The sequence below is a fragment of the Bos grunniens genome, chromosome 6, assembly GCF_055505025.1.
Source record: "Bos grunniens cultivar Pamir isolate PY7600 chromosome 6, Bosgru_T2T1.0, whole genome shotgun sequence".
Taxonomy (NCBI): domain Eukaryota; kingdom Metazoa; phylum Chordata; class Mammalia; order Artiodactyla; family Bovidae; genus Bos; species Bos grunniens.
The window spans coordinates 112,618,540-112,639,203 of NC_141170.1; the positions used below are offsets into that span (position 1 = coordinate 112,618,540).

Below are 20,664 nucleotides of genomic sequence, written 5' to 3' on the forward strand. Positions count from 1 at the left end.
AGAAAGGAATAAAGAGCTTGGAACTTGGCCTGAGCACAAGCACAAACATATAAACAATAAGGAAATGGACCCAAAAAGATACATACTGATTTATGTCCACGAGCTTCCTGCCGACATTTCTCTCTAGGAGTTTTATGGTAACATGTCTTACATTTAGGTCTTTAATCCATTTTGCGTTTATTTTTGTGTATGGTGTTGTAGAATGTTCTAATTTCATTCTTTCACATGTTGCTGTCTAGTTTTCCCAGCATCACTTATTGAAGAGACTGCCTTTTGTCCAGTGTATTCCTGCCTCTTTTGTTGTAGAATGGAATATTACTCAGTCATGAGAAAGAATGAAATCATGTCATTTGCACAACATGGATGGATCTAAGATTATCACACTAAATGAAGTAAGCCAGACAGAGAAAGGTAATTATGATACTGCTTATGTGTGGAAGCTTAAAAAAAAACAAAAAGACACAAATTAACTTATTTACAAAACAGAAATAGATCTATACACACAGAAAACAAATTTATGGTTATCAAAGGGGAAAATGTGGGGCAATAGATTAGGAGTTTGGGATTAACAAACTGTATATAAAAAAGATAACCAATAAGGGCCTACTGTAAAGCTGGGGAACTATATTCAATATTTCATAATAACCTAAAAGGAAAAAAATCTGAAATATATGTGTATGTGTATATATATATACACATACACACACACACAAAACTTTACCACTGTGCTATACATCTGAACATGCCACTGTAAATCAACTATACTTGAATTAAAAAAAGAATAAGAAGGAAGCCTGGTTCTTCACTTTTGGAGGAAGAAAACAAAAGGTACCTTGAGGTGTTAGATTGAAATCAGAGGTAATAATTTATTGTTTATAATATAGTGGGTAGCTAGCTATAGGAATAAATAAAATATTAGTGTATGTTAGTCTGTGTATTTTTTTTCCAGCTCTATCTGCTGAAAAACTAGAAGCAATGAGCATGCCTAGTGCCTAGATCTTGGTTTTAAAATACCATCCCTTCCACTGAGAGGAACCAGGGTCCCTAGGTCTATGGCAAAGAAAGTGTAAGGTAAGTCTAGAACATCCTGCTAAGTAGTTAAAACTTTCAGCTCCCCCACAAAGCAAGAAAATGCCAAGAGTGATGTGGGAACATATCAAAAAGACATCGGTTCAGTCACTCAGTTGTGTCCGACTCTTTGGGACCCCATGGACTGCAGCTTGCCAGGCCTCCCTGACCATCACCAACTCCCGGAGCCTGCTCAAAGGCATGTCCATTGAGTGGGTGATGCCATCCAACCATGTCATCCTCTGTCGTCCCCTTCTCCTGCGTTCAATCTTTCCCAGCATCAGGGTCTTTTCAAATGAGTCACTTCTTCACATCAGGTGGCCAAAGTATTGGAGCTTAAGCTTCAGCATCAGTCCTTCCAATGAATATTCAGGACTGATCTCCTTTAGAATGGACTGGTTGGATCTCCTTGCAGTCCAAGGGACTCTCAAGAGTCTTCTCCAACACCACAGTTCAAAAGCATCAATTCTTTGGTGCTGTTTTCTTTATAGTCCAACTCTCACATCCATACATGACTACTGGAAAAAACATAGCTTTGACTAGACAGACCTTTATTGGCAAAGTAATGTCTCTGCTTTTTAATGTGCTGTCTAGGTTGGTCATAGCTTTTCTTCCAAGGAGCAAGAGTCTTAATTTCACGGCTGCAGTCACCATCTGCAGTGATTTTGGAGCCCCCAAAAATAAAGTCTGTCACTGTTTCCATTGTTTCCCCATCTATTTCCCATGAAGTGATGGGACCAGACGCCATGATCTTAGTTTCCTGAATGTTGAGTTTTAAGCCAACTTTTTCACTCTCCTCTTTCACTTCCATCAAGAGGCTCTTTAATTCTTCTTTGCTTTCTGCCATGAGTGTGGTGTCATCTGCACATCTGAGGTTATTGACATTTCTCCTGGCAATCTTGATTCCAGCCTGTGCTTCATCCAGCCTGGAGTTTCGCATGATGTACTCTGCATATAAGTTAAATAAGCAGGGTGACAATATACAGCCTTGATGTACTCCTTTCCCAATTTGGAACCAGTCTGTTGTTCCATGTATGGTTCTAACTGTCACTTCTGGACCTGCATACAGATTTCTCAGGAGGCAGGTCAGGTGATCTGGTATTCCCATCTCCTTAAGAATCTTCCACAGTTTGTTGTGATCCACACAGTCAAAGGCTTTGGTGTAGTCAATAAAGCAGAAGTAGATGTTTTTCTGGAGCTCTCTTGCTTTTTCGATGATCCAACGGATGTTGGCAATTTGATCTCTGGTTCCTCTGCCTTTTCTAAATGCAGCTTGAACATCTGGAAGTTCACGATTCATGTACTGTTGAAGCCTGGCTTGGAGAATTTTGAGCATTACTTTGCTAGCGTGTGAGAGATGAATGCAATTGTCCAATAGTTTGGACATTCTTTGGCACTGCTTTTCTTTGGGATTGGAATGAAAACTGACCTTTTCCAGTCCTGTGGCCACTGCCGAGTTTTCTAAATTTGCTGGCATATTGAGTGTAGCACTTTCATAGCATCATCTATTGGACACGACTGAGCGACTTCACTTTCACTTTTCACTTTCATGCATTGGAGAAGGAAATGGCAACCCACTCCAGTGTTCTTGCCAGGAAAGTCCCAGGGACGGGGGAGCCTGGTGGGCTGCTGTCCATGGGGTCGCACAGAGTCAGACATGACTGACGTGACTTAGCAGCAGCAGACTGAGCCAAAAGGACATAGGAGCCAATAAATTGGATATAATCTGAGAATATGAATAAGACAGTAACACCACATAACTCATTAAAAAAATAAAAATCCATGCATCCATAATGATAGAAATAAAGTGAATAAAGAAGGCAAAGCTATTCTTTACATTAGAATGTTAACTAATACATATAGATTGCACTATTGATATAAAGTTGGAAAATTAGTAGATGCCCAAAGTGGTAAGTGCACTGAGAAGGAAAAGAGCATTCACACAATATCAAAATAACGTCCCTATAGATATTTATTAATTACAATGGGAAAACTGTGTCTTTATAGTGAAACACTTAGTGGGCACCACTTTAACCCACTTATCAAGTTTAACATCATCAAAAACGTGGTAAAGTAACATCGTGTGCTACCTGGTCACACATGCTAAGAAGGTCTGTGGTATAATCACAAAACATGTTTGGTCTGGCATTAGATCTCTTCAAACCCTTGGAATTACCTGACTGATAGTCTTTTTATATTCGTAACAAGCCCCTGCCAAGCATACCTGAGCTCACGGTAAGGCAGTCTCATGGGGGAGAAGGCCTCAAATAGCTTCAGGACTGGGGCTGGCTGCCAGGAAAACCAACTGAGCGATTAGAGGATCAGAACATTCAGCCCTGCCACTGGATAAGGAAGAGGGGCCTGGAGACTGAGTCCAATCACCAATGGTCAGTGATTTAATCAATCATCCCTACATACTGAAAAAAAAATCAGATTGAGGGAACTTTTGGGTAAAGGTCATCTACTGTGTGCTGGGATGGTGTTGCCACAGAAGGTGGACAAGGAAGTTTTGTGTTCCCCGCCCCTCACTCCTTGCCCTTTGTATCTCTTCTATTAGGCTATTTCTGAATGTTATCCTTTATAAACATACAGCTACAATCTTAAGTACTTTCTTAAGTACAATCTTAAGAACTTTCCTGAGTTCTGAGTCATTCCAGCAAATCATTAAACCCGAGTGGGGAACCCCTGCATTTGCAGTCAGCCCGAAGCAAGTGTGGCTAGCCTGGGGGTCCTTCCTATGGCTGGCATCTTAAGTGGGGACAAAGCTGTACAACAGGGTCCCTAACCTTGGGGTCTGCACTCACTCCAGGCAACTAGTGTCAGGACTGAGTTGGACTGTGGGACACCCCAGCTGGTGCAGAGGTGAAGAACTGATCGTCGTCTGTAAAGCCAAATGAGGTTGAAAGAACGTTTGTGGTATTCCTGCCAAAAGCGCCTAACGTGAATCTATTCAAGAAAAACATTCTACGAGATAACTGGCCTGTCTCCTTCCAAAATACATGTCAAGAAAGATAGAGAAGCACTGAGAAGCTACTGCAGATTTAATGGAAAATAACAAGATAGGACAAATACATGCAATACGTAACCCTGAGTGACAGCCTTGAACAAAGGGGGGAAAAAATCACTGCAAAGGACATTCATGGGGCAACTGACCAAATTTGTCCATGGAATGTTAGCTAAGAGCTTTGTATCAAAAAATTTCCAGATTTTGATAAAAGTATGACAATTGTGGAAGACAATATTCTTGTTAGAAAATATGTATAGTAATTGCTTCTCAGCCTTTTAGCTAAGATCAAGTGCAGTATCTGTTCTTATCTGAAAATACATATAGAAAAATGTCTCCGAATGGCTCAGAAAAAAATAATATGCATGCATTACTTACATGCATTACACACAGAAAAAGAAGATAATAAAGCAAATGGGGCAAAATATAAACAATTAGAGAATCTGGGTAGAGGGTATACCCAAGTTTCTGATACTGGTCTTGCAACTTTTCTATAAGCTTGAAATCATATAAAGATAAAAATAACAGAAAACAAAAAAGGAAATAACCAACTAGATTTGCCAAATTATATGCTGGTCTTCTTCCACAAAGTGGAATATCTAAAGATTATTAGAGCATTTAACAAAGATACAGCAGTTCCCAAACTCTGTTCCCTGGGACACAATTACAACATGACAAATGTATCAAAATTGGTAATTGATTAAGATTGGGACAGCAGCTATTGCTACTTCTTTCTTCTGAAATTCATTTTGGAAATAATTTTATTCATCAGAAATTCACTTGAGTAGCACCTGAGACCCGCAGGATGAGAGATAGTGAAGACTATTTATCTGGAAGGACTGAAAAGGGGGGAATGAGATTGGGGCGGGAAGAGCTGCAGCTCGAGGGTAAAGGCCACGTGAGTGGTGATGTGACCCTTCCCTAAGAACCCTCCAATTTTTCTCCCTAAAAATCATGGTGTCCATGGAGAGGCTGCCCCATGGAAACAAGAGATGGGTCTAAGTTTTGCATTCCTGTTGCCTTAGGAAATAAGAGGGTTATTTAGACAATATACATCCTTAGACATAGGAAATCTTGGGAGGCGTAAGGCTTCCATCAGACATAGACCAGGGCTTCAGGGCAATCTGTGATAGTTAATTTTATGTGTCAACTTGTCAGCTAAGGGATGCCCAAACGGCTGATAACACGTTATTTCTAGGTGTGTCTGTGAGGATGTCTCCAGAGGAGATGAACATCTGAATCACGAGAATGAGTAGAGAAGATCTTTATCAATGCCAGTGGGCATCATCCCATCCCTTGAGTAGGCAGAGGAAAGAAGGACGAATTCGCTCTGTTTGAACTAAGATATCCATATTCTTCTTGCCCTCCTGCAGTCCACCAGAGCTCCCGGCTCTAAAGCTTTTGATTCAAACACAGACCAGAGTTACACCACTGGCCCCCCTGATTCTTAGGCCTGCAGACTGAGTTATACCATCAACTACACCAATCCTGGTTCTCCAGCCTGCAGATGGAAGGCAGACTGTGGAACTTCTAAGCCTCCATTCCCAAGTGAGCTTATTCCTACAATAAACCACTTCTTATTTATCTCTATATATCCTACTGGTTCTGTTTCTCTGAAGAACACTGAGCGATAAACAATCTGATCTAAATACTGGATGATGTCTAGTTTCCAAGTATTAGGAAAATTCCAACACATTCATATAAGTTGTTCTGATTATTGTGTCAATACCTTATTATTAATAAATGCTGTGCCACATTCAAGAAAGTTGCATGAGTGATGGCCTGGGAGACGAGGAGATGATGTGTTGACTGAACATCACTGACATTTGTGGTGTAACTGAAACTCACTGGTCTAAGCTGTGGATCATGTCATGTTTTAAATATGTGAATGTATTATTTTATCAGTAATAAAACAGTTGAATTCCAAATGTATACCATTCTGTTACAAAGTTTTAAAATGGGAATCAAATGTTGACCATTTCTTAAAATTAATTTATCTAAGAGACTTTTTTATTCTTAGCTTCAATCTGAACACTACTTTATTTTATGGCCACTGCTTGGCTCTCTACTGCTGCACTACAACTTCTAAGCATTCTGTGGTCATGTAAGCTCAAGAAATGCTGCTATACAGTGTCTACAGATTACATATCTAAGGAGTGTGTAGGACTAAGAAAAGAGAACGTGCCATTTCCTTCTCCAGGGGATCTTCCCGACCCAGGGATCGAACCCAGGTCTCCCGCATTCCAGGCAGACGCTTTAACCTCTGAGCCACCAGGGAAGCCCGGGGATATGCATAGTGATGAAGAAAAAACAATGAAAGAACACAACTGTGAGATGAGCTAAGTCAAGTTATCATTAAGGAGAACAAGACAACCTTTCTCTAAGGCCGCTGTGTTGGACTCAGCCACCAGTGAAGAAACTGACTTTCAAAGATGGGGAGGTTCTTAACCATAGATTCCCACTTTAAATAAGTTTGTAAATGATGAAATCTCAGTTTCAAATATCCCTACGATTGACAGTAGTTGCCCATGCCCCATCCATATTCCACGCCCCACCCTGCCTCTGTTCCAAGAGTTCATTTACCTCATAGGCGTCTTTGATGTTCAAGGGCTCGCCAAAAGCGGCCACGTGTCCCACGATGCCTTTGTTCCACTCTAAGCGGATGCAGTTGTTTGAAGCTTCTTCCAGTGTTGAACCTTCTGCAACATCAAAGAGGCGGCTGATAAGAAACTTGTCGTTGGAGCTGTCCTCACAGACGAGGAATAAGGAGTAGCGGTCGGCGGAGATGAGTCCATGGATGTGCAAGAAAATTTTGTGACATAAGGCTGTGACATCCAAGTGACTAGAAATATCTTTCACTAATTCCAAGAGTCTCGAGCACTGGTCCCCTTCATCATTATCAAACCGTGGGGAGGTTAGAGGCATCTGTTCCTTCTTGTCTGAGTCAGAGAGGAAGCTCACAGTTCCCTCAGAATCCTTGATAACGATGGGTCTAAGCGGCCGATCGAATTCAGAGGCAGAGATCTTCCTGGTTGGTGTTCCAGGGACACTGCTCTCTGCACGGGGACTTGGCTGCAAGGGGCAAGAGCAGGATTCCGTGTGGCCCTTGATTCCTTCCTTGCACACAGGAATGGTGTGAACTCTCTCAGCAAACCATGCGTTGACCATTTCTCTGCAGAAAAGAACATGTAGGCACATCAAAGATTTGAGGAAGACAGGAGTGGATAAATAAGATGTGGTGCATATACACAATGGAATACTACTCAGCCATAAAAAAGGATGGATACAGAGTCACTTGCAGAGACGTGGATGGACTTACTGTCTGTCATACATAATGAAGTAAGTCAGAAAGAGACAAACAGATGTCCTACATTAAGACATATATATGGAATCGAGAAAAATGGCACTGATGGACCTATCTGCAGGGCAGGAACAGAGATGCAGATGTAGAAAGTGGACGGGTGGACGTGCAGGGGGTGAGCTGGGAGACTGGGACTGAGGAATGTGCCCGGCCGCGTGGAGAACAGACAGGTGCTGGGAACTTACTGCACAGCACAGGGAGTTCAGCTCGGTGCTCTGTGGTGACCTAGATGGGGCGGGGGGTTGGGGGAGGATAAGGGAGGAGGTCCAAAAGAGAGAGGGGATGTGTGTGTACACATAGCTGATTCTCTTCAACACTGAGCAGAAATTAACACAACACCATAAAGCAACTATACCTCAATAAAAACAAAACAGAGTGTGTGTGTGTGTGTGTGTGTGTGGCGTGCCTGCTCTGTCATGGCTGACTCTTTGCTATCCCACAGACTGTAGCCTGCCAGGCTCCTCTGTCCATATACTTTTCCAGGCAAGAACACTGGACTGGGTTGCCATTTTCTACTCCAGAGGATCTTGCCAACCCAGGGATCGAACCAACATCTCTTTTGTCTCCTGCATTGGCAGGCAGGTTCTTTACCACTGTGCCACCTGGGAAGCTCCCTCCTTAAATGCTGTTACCCCTGAAAACTTCTAAAATCCTCTCATGGTTAACTGATGCAGTAACCATTTGTCATAGAAAATGAAAACATAACGGTCTATTTAAGACAGTTTATTTTGAAAAACTGAAAACAATTGTTTCACTGAACATTTTAATAAAAGATTAGCTCATATATACATATATTTTCAGATATCTGATTTATAATGCATCAGGTGTCAAGTTGGTTCCTCTCAAAATCAGTTTGAATTAAAGTAAAAGCCACTACATTTGATGACAGTCTTCGGAAAACACAGGCATGGAAATTTGCTATTTAAAACACACAACTTATTCTGAAATTGAATATTTAAAAAATTTTTTAAATTATCTGAATTTGGCTAGGTAACATGCTTAATTTTAGACAGTTTTTATCTATACCACTATATATAGATTAGATTTAGGAAAGGAAATAGAAAAAAGAAACAATTTGATCTAGTATGTAGAAGAAAGATCGTAGACTTCCATTAATAACATCCTAATAATGCATGTCCAATAATCTAGAATAATCTTCTATTTACTCCTTGTATAAAGGAGGAAAACAAAAAATAGGCAATAACTAGTATAAAAATCCAAGAAAATTTAAATTATTTATGTTGTTTATGTGCCACTCCATGAAGAAACCTATCTGAGCTAAAGGTTTCATAGTCAGTATTTTTTTTTTTTTTAAGCTAAATATATCAGATCATACACATCCAAAAGACTGTTGTTCAGTTCAAATAAATCCTCTTGGGAAGCTGTAATCTGATGCCAATTGATGCCCCCATTACTTTAAACATTCTGGGAACTTTTGAAACTAACTTCTAAAAAAATTCAAAGTCATATAAGAACATTAGTTTTGCCTAAAAGCTAGATCTTGTTTTTCACTGAGCCTTGCTTTGAATAAGCAAATAAAACCACAAAAAGCCTAGAGTAATGGCTAACTTAATACATATCGTATGCAGACCTGATTTTTCTCCAAATACAGGCCTGATTTTTCTTCAAACTCAAAAATTTATTTTCAGAAGACAATAACTTGCAAGCACTGAGGATATTTAAAAGAACTGGCCTATAAGAGCAATGCAATCTCCATGCGGCAACGGTTTACTGGTTATTTTCATCAAAGAGCCAGGATGCAGACACTCTCCAATCCTTCTGGCTGCAGCAGAAATTGATAATACCTCTTCAGAGGGCAAGCAGGCAGAATCTAACAAGTTTTAAAATGCAAGTATCCTTTGTTCCAAAGATTTTACACACACGGCAAAAGAAGCATCAGTGTATTTATTTACTGTTTGTTATAGCAAAGATAAGAGCAAACTAATCCCATAAATAGAAGCCTGGCAAAATACATCATGGCATGTTTATAAATGGAACACTGTGCCTGTGCTAAGGTGCTTCATGTCCGACTTTGCAATACTATGGGCTGTAGCCCACCGGGCTTCTCTGGCCTTGGGATTCTCCAGGCAAGAACACCGGAGTGGGCTGTCACTCCCTCCTCCAGGGGATCTTTCCAACCCAGGGATCGAACCCGCATCTCTTCCATCTCCTGCATTGGCAGGCAGGTTCTTTACCACTAGCACCACCTGGGAAGCCCAAATAGAACATGAGGCAGATATTACAAGGTACTGATATGAATAATCAGCACAATCTATTAAGTGAAAACAAGATCCAGAAGGAGGAGAGAAGAGTTAATCATTTTTCTGGGTCTCCACTAAGTCTTTCACTTATAGAATGTTCCCTGAGTTATTTTATTTTGAACAATAATCTATTGTTTGGTAAATATATATTACCCTGAATTGACACCAATCCAGAATGAAATGGGTAAAAAAAAATATAACATAGATATTATCAGGATTATCTCATAATTCCAAGTGTTAGATACATTTTAAAGCTCTCTTTAAAAAGTACTTACTACATTACTCCAGTATATACCTACAGCACAGAATTTTTTTTTTTTAATGTAATTGCCAAATATTTTGGAGAAGGCAATGGCACCCCACTCCAGTACTCTTGCTTGGAAAAATCCCATGGATGGAGGAGCCTGGTAGGCTGCAATCCATGGGATCGCTAAGAGTCGGACACGACTGAGTGACTTCACTTTCACTTTTTCACTTTCATGCATTGGAGAAGGAAATGGCAACCCACTCCAGTGTTCTTGCCTGGAGAATCCCAGGGACGGGGGAGCCTGGTGGACTGATGTCTATGGGGTCACACAGAGTCGGACACGACTGAAGTGACTTAGCAGCAGCAGCCAAATATTTTATAAATGCATACCGTGGCTTGGGACAAAATTTCTAGTCATAAGAATATACTCTGGTAACAGTGTATCTCAAAAACTTCTAGTTCTATAGAAATGAGGGGGACATACTTTGGGAAATGTTTATGTAACCTCCAAAATCACAAAGAAAGATTGTGCCAAAGACACTGACATCAGATATGCATGTGAAAAATGTACAGGAAGCATTTGAATAAAATGTTTTGTAAAACATGAAACAGGAACACAGCAATATGTTTAAGCTAATCTAGTTTATGTGATTAAAAAATATGTATATGTAACTGAAAAACTTCTCAAATCAACATAAAAACAGGTATTTTAACTATGTCAGCTACAAACCTGAAACACAGCCTCAACTTATTTCCTATCTTCTCACTGAAAAATGGTGATCAACATTTTAATCACACCACCTACTTGACAACATCTAAACAGACACCTTCAAGTGGTGAAATCACGATTCCTAACGCCCCACCCTTCGTCTTGCTCCAATCTCACTCCCTGTCCATTTTCTTCATATCAATAAATAGCACCATCCCCAGTTCCTCAACTGCACATCTAGGAATTACTCTGAATTTGTTTCCTTCAACTCACATCCAATCTAGCAACCAAGTCCTGTCCAGCTGACTTCCAAAACCCTATAGTCCAATCTGCTGATTTCTATCTTCCCTGGTTCAAGCTGCGTCATCTCTCATCTTGGACTATGGCCACAGCCCTTAACTGGACTCTCTGAAATCATACTAGCCTCCTTCAACCCATTCTCCCCATGGCAGCTAGAGCAATCCTTGAAAAAGTAAGCCTTAACATCTTCTCACTGAATTGAGAATAAAACCCAAACTCTTCAATCCCCGACTGCAGTCCCTCCTGTCCACACAGGCCTCCCTGACGCTCCTCAAGCACATCACACGTTGACTGCCCCCAGGCTGGAACGCTCTCCTCACCTGCATCTGGCAGGTCAAAGCTCCCTCCTCACCTGCACAGACAGGTCTTCCCTGCTCACTCCACCTCTCAAGGGACCCCAACACATTATGTTCCCCCCAACACGATCTGAATTCTTGTTGTTGCTCTTCAGTCGCCCAGTTGTGGGCGACCCCATGGACTGCAGCACGCCAGGCTTCCCTGTCCCCCGCCATCTCCCAGAGCTTGCCCAAGTTCACGTCCATCGCATCCTGATGCCGTCCAGCCAACTCATCCTCTGATGCCCTTGTCTCCTTCTGCCATCGATCTTTCCCAGCATCAGGAACTTTTCCAATGAGTCATCTGTTTGCATCAGGTAACCAAAATATTGGGAGCTTCAGCCTCAGCATCAGTCCTTTCAATGAATATTCAAGGTTGATCTCCCTTAAGACTGACTGGTTTGATCTCCTTGCAGTCCAAGGGACTTCCAGGAGTCTTCTCCAGCATCACAGTTCGAAGGCATCAATTCTTTGGCATTCTGCCTTTTTTATAGTTCAGCTCTCACAACTGTACATGACCAATGGGGAAGACCATGGCCTTGACTATACGGACCTTTGTTGGCAGAGTAATGTCTCTGCTTTTCAACACACTGTCTAGGTTTCTCACAGCTTTCCTGCCAAGAAGCCATCGTTTTCTGATTTCATGGCCGCACTCACGGTCTGCAGTGATTTTGGAGCCCAAGAAGAGGAAATCTGCCGCTACTTCCAACTTTCCCCCTTCTATTTGCCATGCAGTAATGGGGCCAGGTGCCATGATCTTGGCTTTTTTTTTTTTTTTTTAATATTTAGTCTTAAGCCGGCTCTTTCACTCTCCTCCTTCACCCTCATCAAGAGGCTCTTTAGTTCCTCTTCACTTTCTGCCATTAAGAGTGGTAATGAATTCTTACTATCATCTATTTTTTCTTGTTTATTAACCTGTTGGTTTACTGTCTGTTTCTTCCAAGGAGATGTAAATTTCATAATCATCTGTCTTGTAAACAACTGCATTCCTGTACTTAGAAAATGTCTGTCACATATTAATACTATGTCCCTGATAAATATCTGAGTGAAGTGAATGAATAAATAAATAAATGAAGCCTCCTAAACTAACTGCATTAAAAAGGACAACAGTCTTTTGAAAATCTGAATGCTTAGAAAATCAACATTATGTTTTAGCTATTAATGGTCACCACCCCTTGGATGTAAGCCTCATAACTGATCGTGGCTACTCTACCCTCATTTATCCCATAGGGCCTGTTATACATCTTAAACAGAGCCAGTGCCCCCACATTCTTTGTTAGATATTTTGCATTATTATGTTTAATTTGTCTCACAGGTGTTGTATTTCTTGACACTTTCTTGGAGAAATGAACTCAGTATTAAATGACACAGGAAAAGTAGATCTGGTATATTCAGTCATTCAATCAACAATTTTTATTAACCACCAGTCATGGGAGGAAATGTTTTCTTAAGACCACATTATTGATTATCTGAGTCCCTGTAGATATATATGCCTGTGGAGGAAAATATAAGCTATCATAACATCAAAACAATTACTTATAAGCCAGCCATAAATAATATTAAATCATCTCTTACACCTCTCTCCTTTCAGGCATCCCTTGACATTTTGCAGCACATGACCTACGTGGCTATGTGAAGTGAGCCTTCTTTCCTAAGACTAGTATTGATCATCTCCTGTTCTTTAACACTTTAAGCTCTACAAATACAAATCACTTGCAGATTGAAATGTAAACTTACATAAGATATAGAATTTCTAGAAGTAGAACAAAGTGATGTTGGAGACTATTCTAATATTACATAAAGCCACTGATAATTAAAGGGTAAGCCCAATTAAAAACCAGCTAACAAAATCAACAAGGATCATTAACACAACAAATACCTGAAGAGAGAATTCTGTTCAAATAAGTGCATTGTAGATTAAGAAAGGCTGCTGGAAAAACCGAAGATCTTTAAATGTTAATTTTTAAAAACTGTACTTGGGGAAAAAAATAACTCTATGATTTTGTTGCAAATGTCAAACAAGTAAAGTTATTTGCCAGAAACTGTCTACTTTAAATTTCCATCATAATTTAAATTTTATTAGATCTAAAATAAATTTACGTTCATAACCTGTGGTTCCATTTTTCAAAGTAAAGTTCCAATCAAAACCTTTTCACTGATACTTCTTCATTTTAACTGGATTCACTTAAGTGTCCTTTGCTCTAGACTGTATTTTTCTCATGAAGTCCCTTGTGCACGCCAGGCACTGCGCTGCCACCAGGATACAGGAGTGAGCAGCCCAGACCTCTCCTCCCAAACTGAGACTTAGTGTGTCCAGAAGTTGCTTTATACACATACTGAATTTTGCTGTCATACGAAGTTATATGTCATTGCTTAGCCGCTAAAGTCGTCTCTGACTCTTTGAGACTCCATGGACTATAACCCGCCAGGCTCTTCTCTCCATGGGATTTTTCAGGCAAGAGTACTGACGTGGGTTTTGCATATAAATGAATAAAGATGGAAAGATGAACATGTCACATATGAGGGTAAATATACCAGATGGGATTTAAGAAACCTGATTGATAGCTCTGCCTGGGGCAAATCACTTCAATGGCTTGAGACAGGATCTCTACTTGCCCTTCTTTCTCTTCCTTGAGTCTATGAGATTTTGAAAAGTATGTCTATCAGAGATACTGGAAGAAAAAAGCACCATTTTATTTAAACCTGGTGAGGCAGGTATTAACAATCCTACTTTCTAAATGGCTGAACCAAACACACTCTGCTATCTGGTAGCAAAACTAGATATCAAATCTAGGTTTCCTATTCCAAGTCTTACAACCTATAAGAATATAGAAGTTCCCAGAACATCAATGTCTGTCATGAAGAAGACACTTCATAACATCCAGATGCAGTAGAAAGAGTAAACAATCAAATTTAAACATATACGGTAGAGAAAGAACACGCTCGCTTGTAACAGCACATCCTCTAACTTAATTCTTTCCATCCAGACCACAAAAGGACGGCGCACTAAATCTCTGACGCAAAAACACTGTGTCAAGGGGCTCAGAACAAAAACTCTGAAGGACAGTGTCCTTAAAATAATCTGACTGAGTCTCATGCCTGTTTCTCTGAAAACAGGTCAGGGTCTATAAACCTAGAATGATGCACTGAAAAGAATGCACAGTAAATGTGTTCAAGATGAGAGTAATTCTCAGGGTTGCACTGCTGTTGTTGTTCACTCACTAAGTTCAGGACTGACTCTCTGCAACCCCGTGCACCTCAGCACACCAGGCTCCTCTGTCCTCCCTATCCCTGAGTTTGCTCAGATTCACATCCATTGAGTTGGTGGTGCCATCTAATCATCTCAGCCTCTGCTGCCCCCTTCTCCTCCTGTTCTCAATCTTTCCAGCATCAGGGTCTTTTTCAATGAGTCAGCTCTTCGCATCAGGTGGCCAAGGTACTGGAGCTTCAGCTTCAGCAGTATCCCTTCCGATGAATATTCAGGGTTGATTTCCTAACAGTTGATTAGTTTGATCTTCCTGCAGTTCGGGAGACTCTAAAAAGTCTTCTCCAGCACAATTCAAAAACATCAATTCTTTAGAGCTCAACCTTTTTTACGGTCCAACTCTCGCATCTGTACACGACTACTGGAAAAACCATAGCTTTGACTACATGGACTTTTGTCTCTGCTTTTTAATATGCCATCTAGGTTCAAAGGAGCAAGTGTCTTTTAATTTCATGGCTGCAGTCACTGTCCACTGTGATTTTGCTAGACTTTGCAAATAAAAATACTGGATACCAATTAAAGCTGAGTTTCAGATAAATAATGAATACAGTTTTAATATAAACAGTATCTAAAATTCAAATTATACTTAATTTATTTCAAATGACCATACTAGTCATTTGATATTCTGTTTTTCCCAACTGAAATTGTTGGCAGATAGACATCAAAGAAAAGGTAGGTCTGTGTAGCACATCAATGAGCTCTGTGCTATCAAATAACTAACTGTATCATTGAAAGAGCACAAAGGAGCCTGTGTATTATGGTAACTGAACTTTCAAAAGCTCTTAGATTAATAATTTGTGGCATAAAATTCTTCCTTACATCAAGCCTTTTCATTTTACTGTCCAAATCATACCATATATTTAGTAGAGGAAAAAAAAAAAAAAAAAACTGCAATCTACTTATATAAGGGAGGCTGACACATTGCTAAAAATTCTTGGGAAGCACTGAAAGGCTATGTTTTTAGTCATAAATCCCAAATTCCAATCTATACTTTAGCATTTGTACCAATGGGATTTGTAACCAATAGCAAACAATTTTCTTTTTCTGAGTTTCAATTTCATCCTGTATCCAGTAGGGGAAATACTGCCTGTTCTAACTTCTTCCTGACCTGCAAGGTGGTGACTATCTTCAGTTGAGTATAGAGTCAAGAATACTAAACTGGCCATCAGGAGATAATTCTACTGAACAATCACGACTTCTCTGGAGTTCATTTTCTCCTGAACACAAGTTCTTCATTGTAAAAATGGGCAGCTCTCTGAATGGGTCAGGAAGACTCCCACAAGTGCTAACATTATCAGCAGACCAATAGGTGGTGATTCTTATTAGGTCAGTCAACTCTCGTCATCTCCTTTTGCCCCTCAGCTTCTTCTCTTTCTTCTTCTTTCACTCATCTCATGGGGCTGAAGTTCAAGTCAAACTAGAAAATGCACATGGAAGCATTTCAAAATCTCTTCCACCTACTTAAGATGCTGCCATCTCCTAGACCCTTTCCAGTGGAGCCGCAGAGCTGGCATAAGGGCCAATGGTGTTTATTTCCTCATGACGTTCAACCAAGAGACTCAGAGAAAGTAAGGGGGAAGAACGGTCATGTTCCTGGTGGCACAGGCCCACAGGCTGAGTGGGTCTGAAATGATTTGGAAACAGCCTGTCTACACACACCCTGACCATCTAGGTCCTTGTCCAAAGAAGATACTGCAGATTGTTATTTATTATAGAATCCCACTAAGCTTCCCCCTAAAAAGATGAGTTACATCATAACTCTATATAAATTACATCCTAGCTGTCTGAGCAAAAAGAACGAAATGGATGCAAATTCCACAAAGGTATTTTACCCTCTGCTGGAGGGTCTAATAACTTAGAAACCCTACTTTCATGTATAAGCAACTCTTGGTTAACTGCCCTGCAAACAAAAACAGAACAACCATCTTGAAATCTTTGAGCTGATTTAACTTTTACCAGGCTGTTAATGAAAGACAACAGGCCCTGGATGCTAGAAATAGGCCACAGTCAAAGGAAATGCAATAAAAGTTAATGCCAAGAATTTATAATCAATGACAAGATCCTGATGTTTAACGTCCCATCCAAATCATTCCTTCTCTCCTCACCAAAACCTGTTTTATTATCCTCTAGTGAGTTATTTCCTTCCATCTTTTATTACACAAAACATTTCTTACCTCATAAATGAATTATATTATATGCCTCTTTTAAAATGGGTAAACATTCAGTTTTGTTCTTAAACTTTTACAATATGTCTTACAATAACTGGAGAAATCCTGCATGCGAGCTAACTCACTTCAGTCATGTCCGATTCTTTGGGATCCCATGGATTGTAGCCTGCCAGGCTCCTCGGTCCATGGAATTCTCCAGGCAAGAATACCGGAGTGGGTTACCATTTCCTTCTCCAGGGCATCTTCCTGACCCAGGGATTGAACCTGTGTCTCCTGCATTGGCAGGCAGGTTCTTTACCACTAGCACCACCAGGGAAGTGAGATGCAGAAACCCTGGAGGGTCCCAAAATCAGCACTGGGAATTATTCCTCTCGGGTAACATAAATGTGAATACCATTTGTCATTTCGAACTTGAAACACAAGTTTGCACAGATGCTGCTCACGGCTCACCAAGGGACCCTTTCCCACAAGGCAGGTAAAGAGCAAGTAAAGAAGTGAAGAACCTCAAAAGAGCAAGTAAAGAACCCCCCAAATTGATATTAATTAGATGGCAGGAAATGAAGCCAACTGGAAGCTGATAAAAACCTGCTATGAGTTATCATAAATGTGACTTAGATTTTAAATCTCAAATCTTTTAAAACAATGAATCCAACCAGAAGTTTACTACCTTAATATTCTACTTTACTGAAGACCCTAGCAGCTCAAGAGTCTTGCCCATGCAATGATGATGTAATATAAAAATCAGTGTCAGGAGGAATAATCTTTAGCATATTTTAACCTCATGAGGCTTCCTTAGAGTGTTAATAGCACTGCATCCTTCAAGACAATGTGTCAGTGTGGGTGGAGCGCTCAACAAAACTGAGTTTATGTCTCAAAAGGCCAGGCAGCCAGGCTCCAGCAGCTGCTGCAGGAAAAGGCTGAGCACTGGCATTTCCAGTGTCAGGCACTTGGGGTCTTTAATAATATACAGAGGAATGGAATGAATACATTCACTTGTGAATGATCAAAAAACAAACCAGAAGGAAATCTGTGGGGCAGAAAGTCTAGGTGAATTGTCTTTTTTTTTTTTAATCATTGTAATAGTTTATCTCATCAAAATTACGCACGTGGCAGAAATAAAGTGCTATTTCATACTGCACATCCCATGTGTTCATATTTTTAAAGAAGATGAAAATTATTCTTAAAATTAGAGTCAAGGTAATGATTAAATTTAATGGTAGCAAGCTAATAATATCTGTTTTTACTTTAAGTTTAAAATAGCTTTAAGTTTTGTATATCACCTATACTTCATCTCACACTTTTCAAAAAATTTTTAAATTGATTAGTAATATTCACTAAAAACCCTGGAGGAGGAAATGGCAACCCACTTCAGTATTTTTGCCTGGGAAATCCCATGGACAGAGGATTCTGGTGGGCTGCAGTCCATGGGGTCGCAGAGAGTCAGACACGGCTGAGCACACAGGCACATTCATTTAAAAAAAAACCAGAAAGTCACTATATGATGGCACATACTCTGTTAAGGATGAAAACTTTCCCCTTTTGCAATTTCTCATTTTCACTCAATATTACTACCTATCACAGAAAGGAAAACGACAGTTTATAATTATTATAACTAATATAATTTTCCATTAATCTAATTAGATCAGTTTTTTCCAAATGCCTATAATCTAGAAGTATTAAATAGGATATGCAAAACACTGCATAGTGAAATACAAGCTCTCACATGGCATTGCAAATATGATTAGCAAAAGGGACACACACACACAAAGTAGCTCCATCCAATAATAACTTTACTTTCTACCAAAGTTGAACTGCTCACTCAGGTTACAAAACGAATCTGAAAAAGACAGGAATACCTTCAAATACATATTCAGTATTCCAGATGCTTTGAAAGGGAAAAATAATTAAAATACCTTGCCTAGGTTTTAAAGAAAATTTCTTGGCATCAAGAAAAGGAAACAATTTACAAAGCAGTGTAAAATTCTAATGTAAACATAATAATTCTCATGAGCTAAAAATATAATTAGATGAAACCTACTTGTAGAGCAACTAGCTTAATGTGTTTTGTACTCTTGCCTAAAATAATGTACCAGAGGATAAAAATTCTTTGAAAATATACTGCACGTAGGGTATCCATAGCCTAATACTAAGAATATAATTGTTAACAGTCTAATACCTACATTTTCAGCCATTCTATTTTAAGATATCACTAGAGAGTTCCCACTTTTTATGCTTTAAAATCATATATGGAAACAAAACCGACTTGGGCAAGGTCTCTAGGCAGCTCATTTAGTGACGTGCTTGCACATTAGAGGCACCAGCAGGAACCTCAGCCTCTTCCTGAGTTAAATTTCTCATGATATTAAATCTCTGAGTCTTTCCTTTGTTTCCATTAATACTGACACTGAACTTCAGTAGAGAATGAAGGGCCCCAGGTGGGACAGACTTAGGCTTCAACTGGAGTCGCTTCTAAGATTTATGCTGTCTACAAAATGAAGATAAGGGTATTAATCCTCATAGGCTTCTTAAGAAAATTAAGAAAAATGACACCTATAAAGTGATTGCACAGAGTCTGGTACTAAAGGTTTAAAATATTACAGTTACTGTTTTTAAGTTAATCAAACATTAACTGGAGGATATTTTCAAAGGCAATTAAATTTTTTATAAAAATAAAAAGAATGTATTCATGGATTTTTACAGAATAACTAGATGTTAGCCATTTGTTTTCCAAGCTCCTAGTTTAAAAGCACTAATTTCTCTACAAAAACACTTGTGCAAAACAAAAAAGGTGTTCTAATGTCTGTAGTTTCTCAAATTAGAATTGAAAAAACATGGACTCCTTAGACCAATAACTACTTATGTATGACATAATTTTCTAAATAATACATAAAGAATAAGAGCTGATCATTTAGCTGAGAAAAATCACTGTGAGAGCATAATTTTTTTTTCTATTACTACTCAGAACTTAATCGCTAAAAAATAAGTTATAGAATTTGGAGGATGATGTGGTTTCTAAATACCAAAGATATAATAAAACTGTTTAACAATTGTGATAAAATATACAACTAACTGCCTATGGTAAAAACCTTAACAATATTTCATAAAAACCATAATTTTAAACTGGGGAGTGGTTTCAATACTTGATAAAAACAATGCTTTAACATTTGCTACAGGAGATTTAGGGATTAAAGTCGGTCCGTTTTAGTTCCTACCCAAGGGGGCTTACTTGGGGGAATTCTGTAAGTAGGTTGATACTTGAGCCTCATGGATGTTACCCTCGTGTGGTATAACATTTGGGGAGATTTGCAGGGCGCCTCAAATAAAACAGAACAAAAAGCTGCAGGCCCTGAATGATCCATAAAACACAATGCAGGGACACGTTTTTAAGGCCACTGTTAAAACATCACCCCTTTCTCTTTCTTTCCAGTGCTTTTTCCGTCTTCATGTGAATATCAAAAAGAGAGTACTAATTTCCTGTCAAAGGATGGTTGATAACATATGGAAATGGGCTAAAATCATCTGTAGGAAAAACACACAATAACTCACATAAAATAGAACAGATATTTCTCCTGCTCCTGGACCCTAATTTTACAGTCTCAGTCGCCATGTTTGGACACTTTGACCCAGATCCACCACTCTCACTTGGAAAACACTTAAAGAAGGAAACTTCAAATTTGAGAAGTTGACACTCTGCTCTTCTGGTGAGAATCAAGAATGCTTAGAGATGGAAGAGAATTTTAAACTCATTTATAAATCTCTCTGCCTTGATTTCTCACCACTCCCATCTCACATAAAGCCAAGGTCTATTAACCTGGGCCAGTTACCAAGCTGGGGACACAGACGGGAGGTCTGAACTCTCATTCCGATTCCCTTTCCAGTACCTTACACAGTCTTCAGAAGGTTCTGTTCAAACCATTAATAAAAATTCACTTTAAAAATGAGGACA

The 20,664-nt window shown here is 39.5% G+C and overlaps 1 protein-coding gene and 1 pseudogene across 4 annotated transcripts in view; one reads left to right on the plus strand and one right to left on the minus strand.

The window, feature by feature from the left end:
* The window catches only part of PDE5A (phosphodiesterase 5A), a 147,858-nt gene that overhangs the window by 118,573 nt on the left and 8,621 nt on the right, over positions 1-20,664 (minus strand). For all 4 annotated transcript variants that reach the window (XM_086407271.1, XM_086407269.1, XM_086407274.1 and 1 more), the window contains exon 2: positions 6,656-7,244. In XM_086407271.1, coding sequence (XP_086263397.1) covers positions 6,656-7,240 — 585 coding nt within the window. In that variant the 5' untranslated portion in view covers positions 7,241-7,244. The remainder of the gene's footprint in view (positions 1-6,655; positions 7,245-20,664) is intronic.
* On the plus strand, positions 4,335-4,448 carry LOC147371226 (U2 spliceosomal RNA; annotated as a pseudogene).